The 13,028-nt window shown below is 32.1% G+C and overlaps 1 protein-coding gene across 2 annotated transcripts in view; it reads left to right on the forward strand.

Annotated features, from left to right (window-relative positions):
• Positions 1 to 10,921, forward strand: part of LOC145283671 (rho GTPase-activating protein 19-like) — a 67,077-nt gene extending 56,156 nt beyond the window's left edge. For both annotated transcript variants that reach the window (XM_080132682.1, XM_080132683.1), the window contains one exon: positions 10,708 to 10,921. In XM_080132682.1, coding sequence (XP_079988808.1) covers positions 10,708 to 10,776 — 69 coding nt within the window. In that variant the 3' untranslated portion in view covers positions 10,777 to 10,921. The remainder of the gene's footprint in view (positions 1 to 10,707) is intronic.
• Positions 10,922 to 13,028: the final 2,107 nt, after the last annotated feature.

Raw genomic sequence — 13,028 nt, forward strand, 5'->3', positions numbered from 1 at the left:
AACTCAAATTAACGAAAACCCTAATAACATAGTCACACACACAGTAAGCAACAAACCACCATGGACTTTGAAAGATCCAAGGACTGATCTGACTCTTACTAAATACCAAAAAAACAATACCAACAACTTAATAAATAAAAGCCACTTCGGTGAACTCAGAGAAAAGTACCTACAATACAAAGAAATATACACTGATGGAGCCAAAACAAAAAAAGGAACAGGTGCGGCATGTACAGATGGACAGAACCATCTTCAAATAAGACTTCCCATCGACGCATCAATATACGCAGCAAAACTACAAGCAATCAAAATGGCACTTGAATTAAAAACAATAAGAAAAAATTCATTGTATATACCGATTCTTTGCCATGCTTTAGCTCTATGAGGAGAAGAACTAGAGCATCCTTATATATTAGATATAATGAACAAATACAATGAAATTATTGAAAAAGGAAAAGAAATAATCTTAGCCTAGATACCAAGTCATGTTGGTATTTCAGGCAATGAAGAAGTTGACAAATTAGCCAAAGAAGCCATTAGCAAAAATATAACAAACATCAAAATACCATACACAGATTTCAGCAGAAAAATAAAGGAATATAACAAAAATAAATGGCAAACAGAATGGGACACATATACCCAAAACAAACTGCACGAGCACTAATCCATAATAAAACACAAAAACAAAACAACAATAAAAGGATGAAGAGAAAATATCGTTCTAAACAGAATCAGAATCGGACATACCAAATTAACACACTTGCACCTAATCGAAGCAACAGAAAAACCAAAATGCACTTTCTGCGACAAACAGATAATAATAAAACATATTAACAGAATGTCAAAAATACGAAAATACCAGAAATAAATATTTAAGAATTGTTTCACAAGGTAACACCGCACCAAATCATCAAACTCTTACAATCACTTTAAACCATAAAAACTCAAAAATTTTTAAAATACATAACTCTGACAATAATAAAATAAAAAAACTATCTCAACTAAATACATAGCTTGGCATTAAAATGACCCACAGTGGTTAATATGCCGTGAAGCCCTAATAAAGCAATCAACCAACCCACAACTTTTCAACCCGTCCACCGATAATAATTCTAATTTCTCTTACAATCCATTCCCTGTTGCTATATCCTTTTTTTTGGCAGGACAATCCACGAAGCCGGTTGCGTTCTTACAGCTGTTTCAAAAGATCCTGTTTGTTCTAGGATTCATCTTAGATCTTCAGTCCAGATCTTTTTTGATTGGAGATTTTTGTGGGTAAGCTTTGGCACCACAACACCCTCCACTGAAACGCACCTCAAGTAAATAGACGGCACTTCACCCTTTTGTCTCACTTTTCTCTACAAAATTGTTTTTAGCATTTGTTTTTAGCATTTAAATGACTTTCCACATAATTCAAAAAAAATTTAAATATCTTTCTTTTTTTTTTTTTTTTTTTTTTTTTTAGTAAATTTTATTTATTTGTTTATTTTTGTTTGCGATAGTTTTAAATAAATTCAATTATTTCTACAAAACGTGCATTTTTAACTGAATGCTAATTGGGAATAATTTTCCCTTCATTTATGTGATGCTCCCAGATAGGGAGCGATATATATTTTCAAAATTTAATTATCCATGGACATGACTCATTAGCATGGCTGAACCTAGCAAGATTTGAAACCAGGAACCTAGAGTTGGAAGCCTGAGGCTCTACCAGTGAACCAACTTGTGCTGGAATGTACCATGTTTGTGTAGATGTCATTTATTTGTTTATTTATTTATTTTGTGATACTTTTGAACGAATTCAATTATTTATATGAAATGCTAGTTTGGAATAATTTTCCCTTCACCTACGTGATTCTCCCAGTTGGAGAGCGGCAGGTTTGATTCTATATAAAAGATAATGGCCGAAAGCTAATTTTCTCCCACCCCCCCTCCAAAATAATTTATTGACTTATTTTTTTCAACATTTGCAACATTTCCATTACCGGCATAAACTAAAAGCAAAATTTTTTTTTTTTAAATCGCTTAAAAATCCAATATCTGTTAATATTAGGGCTATAACAGCATATTCTTTTCATTGTTTTGACTCTTGAGTATATATCCGACACAGTTCGACACAATTAATCGAGGATAACATCACTCTACATAAAAACATATAAGATATCAATGGATATATACCTGAGAATCAAAACAAGGAAAAGAATATGCTGTTGTCATAGCCCTAGTTATATTAAAACTGAGTTAAGCAACATTAATTTCCCTAAGACTTTTTCATTATTTTTAATCAAACAAAATAAGTGATAAAATATTCCTTGGTTTAAGGATTGAGTTATGGTTGAAAAAAAATCCATTTTAATTAGGCTTAAATTACAATTAACTTATAAGTAACCCAAGTTTCTGTCTATTATCCTCTTCCTCTCTCACTGTATATTGCTTGGCACCTTTTCACTCTTATTTTATACTGTTTCTGTCATCTGTCATGAGCACACTCTCTTTCTCTATCTTTATTAACGGTCAAATGTAATAAAAGAAAAGTATTAGGGTAATCCATTATAAACAGAAATTGTTAAACCTCTACTTCAGAGGAAAACAGTATACAGCAAGTAGAAAGCAACTAGTTTAAGATTTTCTTATTATATTTTTTATACATAACTGACTTTGCACTTTTCTTCATCGACTTCGGTTTAACGGCTGTTTTATATGCTGCTATGTGATAGACGTCTATTATATAAATTTCACTTGTCTGTTTAAATGTATGTATGTCTGCCTAAAACTTTTGATAGAGGTAACAGATTTTCACGAGATTGGTATCATTTTGAAGCTCGACCCTTCGGATGTCAAATATCGAAAAATTGGCTAAAAATATTAGTTCCTTCACCCTTAACTGGGCACTTTTCTACAAGGAGGGGGTCGCTTTTTTTCACCAATATTTTCAAAAGTCATCCCCTCTTTTCTATTGACTAACTTTAATTTAAACCTTCGCCACTTCCGGTTTAGCGATAGAAGTCGCTTTTTTTTTATATATATATATATTCTTTTCCTCCTTCGCGGTACGGGTTCGAGTCTGCCTGCCTACTACCACTCTTTTTTTTTTTTCTTTTTGCTCAACACACACCTCCAAACACCCGGGCAACGCCGAGCACCCAGGCTAGTCTTTTAGAAATTGACTTCCAAACTCGATTCAAACAATCTAACCTGAATTGAATGGATGACACAAGAGATCACATTTTTTTTTTCTATTAAGCTCTAAAGTCTTCTTTTTTTCTTTTTTTTTTTTTTTTTTTTTAAGATAACTAGCACAATCATAAAATATGCTTAAATATGATATCTTAATTTATGCAGATTTTATATTTATTATTAGAGAACCAATTATTATATTCTATCCAATATATAATAGTGATTTCAAAAATTTTAAAAAAGAAAAAAATTATTTGGTTGTCATAAGTTAGACAACAAAACATATCTCTGCTGCATTATTCATTACCATCTGAGCTAAGTCCATATGCATATAAACACTTTTAAAATAAGGTTAAACATAATTGTATATTTGCACATGTGTAGAAGATACGCATTTAGTCGACTTGCGTCTCCTAAGTTCAAATATTTTTCAATTTTGACCCCTTAGCAGTGATTTTTACTGGCTAGAAAGCAAATCAAATTGATTCCAAATGTCCAAATCTCCTATAGGCCCATTTCACAGCAAGTGGAGCTGGGAAGAAAAAATTTTTTGTTGAAATCTACTGTTAGGTAGATATTTTCATGAACTTTCACATGAGAACTGTCAAAAAATGAACAGGGCATGTTCAGGTTAGTCCAACTCTGGTTCTGAGGTCAATTTGAAAACACCTCATATTTTCATGATTCAAAATTAAAAGAATGCAAATGTTTCATTCATTTTATTCACATGATAAAAGCGAGTCTTAACACAAATATTGTCAGATATTAGACATATTTTTCAAGAAAAAACGGCTCTTTCCAGCACCATTTACATTTTGGAAGAAAGTTTTAAAAGTTTGGTCAGATTGTGTGTAACATACATAGCGATAATTTCACAATTATTTTTGTCAAAAGAAGAGGACATGCCTCAGAAGCATAAGACTACTGATTGAAAATTAAAACAAATTCATCAACAAACTGTTGCAAAGAAGTCCTGCACAAAGATGCATACAATTGCTCAACACCCATGCCAAATATTGTAACATATGTAATGTTACGTATGTTGCATGGAAATTAAAACAACTTTGTACAGTGATATAACTTCTGTTTTACCATCAGGTGACAGAAATAAGCTACAAGGCACTATTCTAAGATATGTTTTTTTTTTTTTTTTTTTTTTTTTTTTTTTATTCAATTTTCACCCCAAACAAGGCACAGTGCCACTTTGAAGCAGGGGGCTACTATTAGAGAATTAATTAGCGGGGTCATTATGAGGGGAAAAGAGTAGAAAGATGTTTGTTAACATTACACTTAAACTTCTGCATATCATTGCAGTTGGGAAAGCAGAATCCCGGAAGGGAGTTCCAAAGACCCGCAGTTCTGGGGAAGAAACTATTGGAGTAAAAGGCTTTCTTGCACCTAGGAATCTCTACTGTAAAGGGATGAGACTTAGTAGCTTGTCGGGTTTGTCGGGGGTAGTTACGTCGGGGAGGTACAAGTGTTTGCAGTTCGTCAGAGCATTCACCATTAAAGTATTTGTAGAACAGGCAGAGGGATGCAACATCTCGTCGTTAGTCATTACCAGTGTCCATTTCAATGCTTCAAATCTCTGTCAAATTGATACAGAACAGTGTCTAACCCATCAATAACAAACATCAACTGGGAGTGGTGTGTTCAACTTTTCCAGAACATTCTCGGGTTGCTATGTGAACACATCACGTCTCTGAGACCAATACCATTTCCCCTTTCTTTTATGGCACATGACAGAAACAACTACATTCTACATTGACACCACTACAAGCGACAACTTCTCCAGGAAAGCGTTTACCTTCATAAGTCACCAAAGCCCAATCACCAACTCTCAGCTTAGCATTGTCATTTTCTTTCACCGGATATACAATACCAGATAGTCTAATGTCACTATTTGTTTGGTATATTTCCACCCTTGAACCGTCGCTACAGGCAAGCACATGCATTTTACTAATACCGCTAGCATCTTTTACACCTGACCATGGATTTTCACTTTTTACAAACTCTGAAATCTCTGACTTGGTTACCTGGAATACCTTGACATTTTACATGTCTCTATCAACAACTCTGGAGAAGTCCACAGAACCTTGTACAACATCTGCATTGGTATCTTTGGACATCACCCTTTGTCTGACAATAGATTTTGCAGATCCCCCATACCATCAACTACGTCTTTGCTGTGAAATGTGGCAAAGTACTTCCACATAACCTTGCATTTGAATCTCCTTGACAAATCACTCACAATCTTTACCATGTGTTTATTCTTAAACTCAGATAATAGCCCATTAGTATAGATAGTTAAAGTGTCATTTGCTTCAAATTTGATGTGCTCTGACAGCTTGTTGATGAATGTAAAAACAGTCTCTTTGCTCTTGTCTTGGCTGTCTGTCACTATCAAGAAACACTTGCAAGCTTTCCCCTTGCTGTACAATGTGCCGGTTAACATATTGCTGTCTGGATCTCATGTTGGTACTTGCAGCTGTAGCCCATCGCAAAATCGATCTGCAACATGTGTCCATTTACATTCTTCTTGTCTTCTTTGAAGTTCTTACACCTGAAGAAAGACCCCAAAGATAGCTTCTTTAAGCTCACCAACACAACCTTGTTTGTCATTCAACTAGAGACAACCAGCGTCATTCTTTCCCCATTCCTTCCACTGAACCATTTCTGCATCAGGCTTAGTAATAACCAGTTTCTTTCCAACCTGACACTCGTCACAGTTACTTTGCCAACAGGAAGACAACAAGTCATTGTGGCTTTCCTCACACAAGGCAGAAGGTGAGAAATGTTCGTCATATGCAATACTAAGACACTTCAGTTTGTGGTTAAAGTTCTTGTGTGTCTGGCATTTGCACTGATAAGGATGTTGAACTTGTAAGTAACAATACGTAAGTTGGTCTAAGTGAGGCAAACTTGCTGAAGCTAACAGCAATGTCTGGGTAGCACTTGGTGAAAAGGGTATGCGCTTCTTTCAGAAATATGACCAAGTACTACTTTCTCAGCTTTGTTTTCATCCCATTCTCCCAGACAGTAATCCGATCTCTCATGCCAGGCATGGTATAAACAATATTAGTTCTGAAAAAAAAGTCTTTAGCTTTTCATGTTTTTCAGACAAGCCATGCTCAGTCCTGCCTGATAAGTTGCGTTCCATTTTTTCACTAAGTTTGATTCCTACTCATATAGCCAAGCCAGCCACAGCAGCAACTTGTTTGGACGATAACAACGGCAAGTCGGAAGTAAATCTTTTGACAACCTTCCTGAATGATTGTGGCAACTTGAACCGTGGACCGTTTTTTACAGCGAGTTTTTCGGACTGCTGTACTTTTTGGAGTTTCTTACGCAATCGACACTTTCAGACTCGTTCAGTGGTTTGTTGGTGGTGCCTTGCCAACTCTTCTGTCATTTTGGCTTTTTGAGCTTGAAGATGGGTAGCAATCCGTTCATTTTCTTTCTTTTGATAGTCGGGATCTGATTCAGCTTTCCTCTTCCGATGTGCACAGACCCTTTTAGCACTGGTCTTTGGCATTTTATTATCCTCCATTCAGAAAATCTGGATACAAAATAGTGAATATTCAATCAAAACATTAATTACAGACATTTTGGATGATAAAAATGTATTTAATAGAAATCGGGAAAGTGGCAGTGTGATAGAAACTGACTTTCATGAAAAAATGAAAATTATCGGAAATTGGTCCTCCTGAAGGAAGTTCTCTGATGTTCCTTGACTCCTCCTTTCTGAAATTATGGAGGAATTGAGACCCTTTAATGTTGTTTTAGAATTCATCTTCACCTGAGAATAATTTTTTCCACAAAAGGACAAAAAATTAACTTCACGTAGGGCTTCACTGACATGACTGATGCTATTATCATTATTTTCACTTCAAAACACGTTTGGCATTAAAATATGTTCTAGATTCTTTGATTTAACTTGAAACATTTTTTTCAGCCATAAAACATTACAAAAGTTTGAAACAGAATCTTGAAAATGAGTTTTTTACCTATGCATTTCAGACTTGTAACATGCATAACTTTTTTGTAACGTTTAACTATTTTGTAACATGTGTAACATTTTTAAGCAGTGATTTCCAAAATAACTCGAGAAGACAACAAAGTCTTCTTTAATGAATCTGTGAAAGGTTTTACCTTTGAAATAACAAGGATTGTTAATCCTAAACTTGCAAACTTCAGACTTTCTAAGGTTTTGGAATTGCATGTAAAAAATTTTTCCTTGTGAATATAACCTATGTAACGACACAAAATAGGCGGGTACTAAAAATTGGGCCTAAGTAGAGAAGTTAGGCTTCCTTTCCATCAGAGTAATAACTCTAAACCACTTCGCATTTATAGCTAATCAAACAACTGTTTCTCTAAGAGAAATATGAATGCTTGAAGAATTGAAATCGGCTTCCAAACTGTAACCTACATAACACGTAACTTGATCATATCAAGATTCAAATCTGTAGACCAAAAATTGACAGTAATTTGGTAGACTGTTCTTTACACAGACAAGGTAACTTTTCTATATGAATATAGATTGGTAAATTTTCCCCTATATTAAAAAACGAAAATAAGAAAAATCTGTATGGTGTAGGTAATCATGATCAAATGAAAATATTATATTTCAAAAATCACGTCAATTGATCAAATAGTTTTATTTTTATGAAGAAAATAATTCTTGATTAATGGGACAGCATGAACCTAGTATGAATTGTTCAGATTTCTCCCTTTGCTTCTTGTTGACGCATGCGCAAAATTTATTCACACCTTGAAGTGGTTTAATTTTAAATCTTATCTGTTGATAACTGTAGGGAATGCGACTGGAGCAGTAAATGTTTTGGTTTGAGCTGATGGCACCAAGTCATTGTTTTTCTTTTTTTATCGTTTGAAATCAGTTCTATATATTAAGGTACAATTTAATATTCAATAGAGAATGGGCTGTGTAAAAATAAATGCAAGATTTGCATGAATTCAAATATATTTAAGTGTATTTTACGACTGGGCAAAGGCAAGCACCCTCGCTAGTAATAATTTTCTTTTTTAATGCAAATTTGTATTTTAAGTAGTGATCTTATACTGCTATGCATTCAATCTAGTTTGTTATCAGTTTGAAGATTACTTAATGTTATTAAACAATGAAAAATAAAAGAAAGAAAATGTCAGAAAATTTGAAAATGAAGAAATGAAAGTGTAATCTGTGTTTGCATTACTTTTATATAAATTGAAATTCTTCTAAAATATGATTTGCTTCTAAGTTAACATTAAAGTTTATGTAGTTTTATTCGTCAAATGATTCATTAATTTTGTTTTAATCTATTTTACTTTTCACCAAAAGAAAAAGAATTTCAAAATTGCAGTGAAAGACTACAAACCATCTGAATGAAAATTATCATTTATTTAATTAAACAAAAGAAACAAATTATAGACAATTATACAATAAGAAAATATGAAAATACAGTTTCACAATATTTTTTTTTTTAAACAGAATCACATTGGCTATTTATTTTCTCCCTCCACATGCCATTTAAATAATATATGATGATCCAAATAAGTGCCCTATTTTCTTTTTTATCTCAAATGTTTCCCAGAGAAGATATATTGAAAAACTTTTCACCAAATAGTAGTTGAATAATAAGAGATTGTAACCTTCAAATCTGATTAAAATTTAAACCTTATCAGTGGTCTGTCTTTAATAGTTAATGCTTTATCTAGTCACCTCATACCACACAGTCACTATCTGTTGGCTAAAAGGAGGTGGGACGAGGGGGGGTATATTCATAGGGCTGAGCTGGAGCCCAGAAGCGCATATTCTGCTTGTTGATATGCCCATTTAAGTGTCATTCAAGAAAATCAAATCCAACAAGCTAGGATCATTTTCAATCCTTTAACTATCTTCACAAAATTTTTCTGTTTTATTGTGATCGGTTTACTTCTACAAGGTCTGAATTTTGTAAGGAAAGAGATTAAACTAATCATGGAGGAGACTTAAAGTTGATGTTCTCAAAATGCTAGTTTCTTGTGAAAGTAGATGTGTTGGGGGGGTATTTCTTAAGGCATTCCCCTAAAATCTGAATATTGTCAGTAATTATGGCTGAATGATATAGACTGCTGTGGCTTACATAGGCATTTGCTACATTTCCTGTCTCTCAAAATTTGATCACCCAACGTTGAATTGTCCTATCAATTGCTGCTGTGTCAAAAAAACTAATTTTGTTGCAAAGTATGCCTCGGTGGTTTTTATCTATTGCTGTATAGTATAGAGTCCAGTTGAATCCATGTTGATGTCAAAAGAATCTCCCAGGTCCGCTGTCTATACCACCTGAAAAATAAAATAAAATACAACTTTGAGATTAAAAACAAAATACAGTGCTTTTTTTTTTTTTTGGACTACACTGTATATTTAAAGAGTTTTGTTCATAAAGCTGTAAAACTTTACTGTCTAAAGATGCTTATAAAGTGTTTATGATATAAAGAAAGAGAAGGATGTAAATTGTATTCCAAAAATATTTTCCTGATTGTTTTTTTTTTTTATCTAATAAGAAAAAAATAATATATATACTAGTTATCACAAACCAGCTTAGTTTAGAGTGAAAAAATAGGTAAATATAGTGAAATTCTTAATTTTTTATTCATAACATTTTGTTTATTTGTGGGATATTTTGATGAAATTTACATATAAATAAAATGTACATTTTTTTTTCCTTTGTATCATTAATAGTTTTTGTTTTTTTCTGCAGTCTATTTTAAGTTGGGTTACTTTTTAAAAAAAATTTTTTTATTTATGTGTATTTATTTTTTACATAAAAAATGTTGCTTTTCGCATTTAATGTGTGTGATATTGTGTATCTCTATGCATATCCTATCTTAAAGAAAAGGATTAACTTGTCAATATGGTGAGCTTAATATTAAAAAAAAAAAAAAAAAATTTTTAACTTTGAATATAATACTAAAGAAATTTTTGCCTTGTATTTCCGTCTGTTTTGATATGATTAAAAAAGAAAAATTGTGGATATTAGAGGTTGAAGCACAGATGAACATCTTTCATCTTGAAAATAATGATAGCGAAATGGAAACAACACCTTTTCTGTAAGAGGATGTAGAGAATAGAAGAGATCATCCCCACTAGAAGGTCAGAGGTTACATTGACTGAAACGTTTGAAAATAACACTCAAGATGAGAACAGTAGTCCAAAGAATCCACAAATAGTTGAAAACAAAAAAAAAAATGAGTTTCCTTTCATTTATTAATTTTATTAGCCACAATTTATCAAAGTTAAAAGCTAGTCTAGGATAATAAGATGAATAGATTGTTAAATGATGGAGAATATTATAAGAGGATTGAAATGATTCCAAGTTCAACAAGATACACTTGAAGAAGGTCAGAGGTATCAACTGAAAGGTTGTGTGAATAACTCGAGATGAGAATAACAATCTGAAGATTTCAAATAATACGGATAAAGTTTGTTTGTCTTTAATAGATCTTTTGGTTTTGTTTTTCTGACTTATTCTGTTTCCTCTTTTGCAGACTATTCCCAACATGAGAAACCGAGCCTTTCAAAAGTACAACGCTTTAGACGCAGAAAGTTTTGTATGAAATTTGCGGATGCACCAGCTTCATTCATAAGCATCACTGTTCATTTCACGGCTTTCCATGGCTAGTCTTAACGGATTCATCTATCAAGTTGTGTTGCTTTTGGTCAATTCTGGCTTTACATGTCAGATTTTGTTTTTATTTTTTTTATCAAATTTTATCAACATAAGCCACATTTCTCTCATCCAGATATTATTCCATATACTCAGCCTCTGTCTCATGACAGTAAACTGTCGTTTCATTTCCCAAGGGTTACTCTGAAAGTGAACAAAATACAGTTGAAGCACACAACAAATGTCCCACGAGCCCCTTTTGATAGTCATAAATTTGTTTTATTTAAACGTGTATGCGTGTGTTATTATTAGTCACATTGTGTGTGTGTGCATATATATATATGTACACAAAAAAGTACATAAAAATATTGAAAAGGTATTCTATAAATTATTTGGGGGGATTTTAAGTTAGACAAAATCGGTTTAATTTTAAAGATTTTGTTTTTAAATTATCCCCCTTCCTGTCACTTCTTCCATCTTAGAAGTTCTGTAGCTTACAGACAGATTAATGATGGACCAGATGCCTTTTTTTTATTTTTTTTTTTTTTTTCATTTTTACATTATTAAGCTAATATCTTAAAGTGTGTATAAGATGCTAGTCCTTGCCCTTGTGGCTAAGAACAAAAAATAAAGGCAATTCAAAATTAGTTCATTATTTTAAAGTTGATGATGAACTAAGTTTTTATTTTTATTTTTTTAAACTTGCCATGATTTACAAGAAATAAACTGTGTGTTGGACAAAGATGTATATTTTTGTATCAATTTATTTCATTGTCCTTGATGGCAAAATTTCTGATTCTTCAGAAAAATCTAAAATTTGGAAACTTTCTGTGTCTAATAATATGGTTCCCATATTTGATGCCATTGCAATATTAATATTTTTTTTCCACACTTTTTACCATTGTAAATCGGGAGGAGGCGTTTTTGTTAAAGAGAGAAACTAGTCTAATTTTAAAGGATTAATAAATTATGAAGACAACCTTGAAGGAAAGAAAAACCTTTTGGGTACTTATGTAGATCAGTGATCTTTTTAAACCAATGCATTTCAGATGGAAACTTTACATGTTTATGTGCCATGTCGAAATTAGAATAAATGTTTAAAATTACTCAAAATGATCCAGTAGAAGATGTGTACTAGATGTGTTTCTAACAAAAAATCATCGGCAATTATATATTGAGATTTTTTGTTTAAAAATAGCAGACTTTTAATTCAAGGGAGATAAATTAGTTTGTCATACTGAATTGGTTGCACAACTCTTCCACATTAAAACATGATGAAATTTGATAAATTCTATTTTTACTTGTAATTATTTTTCTATTGGATCATTTTTTCGTAATTTTAGGAATTTATACTAACTTTGACATGACATGCAAGTACAAAATAGTTTCACCTGAAATGCGTTGGTTTAAACAATTGCCCATCTACACAAACACTAATATTTTTTCACTTAAGAATGGCCAAAATCTGAGTTCAATGATACAGTAGAAACAATTGAAAAATACGTTTTGTTTTGTTTAACAGCCAACAAATCAAACCTGATACTTGAGTTTTTTTCTTTGAACTTTATTCTCACCATTTGCTTTCTGATCAACAGTTTAACATCATAAAAAAATTTTTTGTAATTTAGAAAAAAAAAAAATCTGTGCTTACACATTATAAGTGGATATCTACAAAATCAAAAATGTGCATTTTAAATTAAAACATTATTCACATACTGACATGTCATGTTTAAATTAGTCAAAATTCCAAATATTATGAAAGCAGATAAAGAACTATTTTTGTTTACAAAAACAAAAAATTGCCAGTAACATATTTTCGAACCGCCATTTTTTTTTTAAATTGAAATAGCAAACGTTGAGTGAAAACAAGGGAGATAAATCAGTTTGTCATACGGAATAGACTAAACCATTAAATCTGCATTATTTGATAAATCTTGTTTTGTTGTAATTATTTTTCTAGTCAATCATTTTTCATAATTGTTGGATTTTTACTAATTTTTACATGACGGGTAATTGCGTAATAGTGTTTTTACTTCAAATACATTTTTAGGTATTGACTTATAATGTACGAGCACCTAAATATCATTGTGACAAACTTTCTTTATATAATGTATTAAAATGTTCATTATGGTGATTAATTTATGGCTATGTGGAATTTAAAGGTAGATTGTGTTTGTTCTTAACCAAAAAAACTATTCTACT

This window comes from Euprymna scolopes, chromosome 8, assembly GCF_053919585.1.
Source record: "Euprymna scolopes isolate OS-2025 chromosome 8, ASM5391958v1, whole genome shotgun sequence".
Taxonomy (NCBI): Eukaryota; Metazoa; Mollusca; class Cephalopoda; order Sepiida; family Sepiolidae; genus Euprymna; species Euprymna scolopes.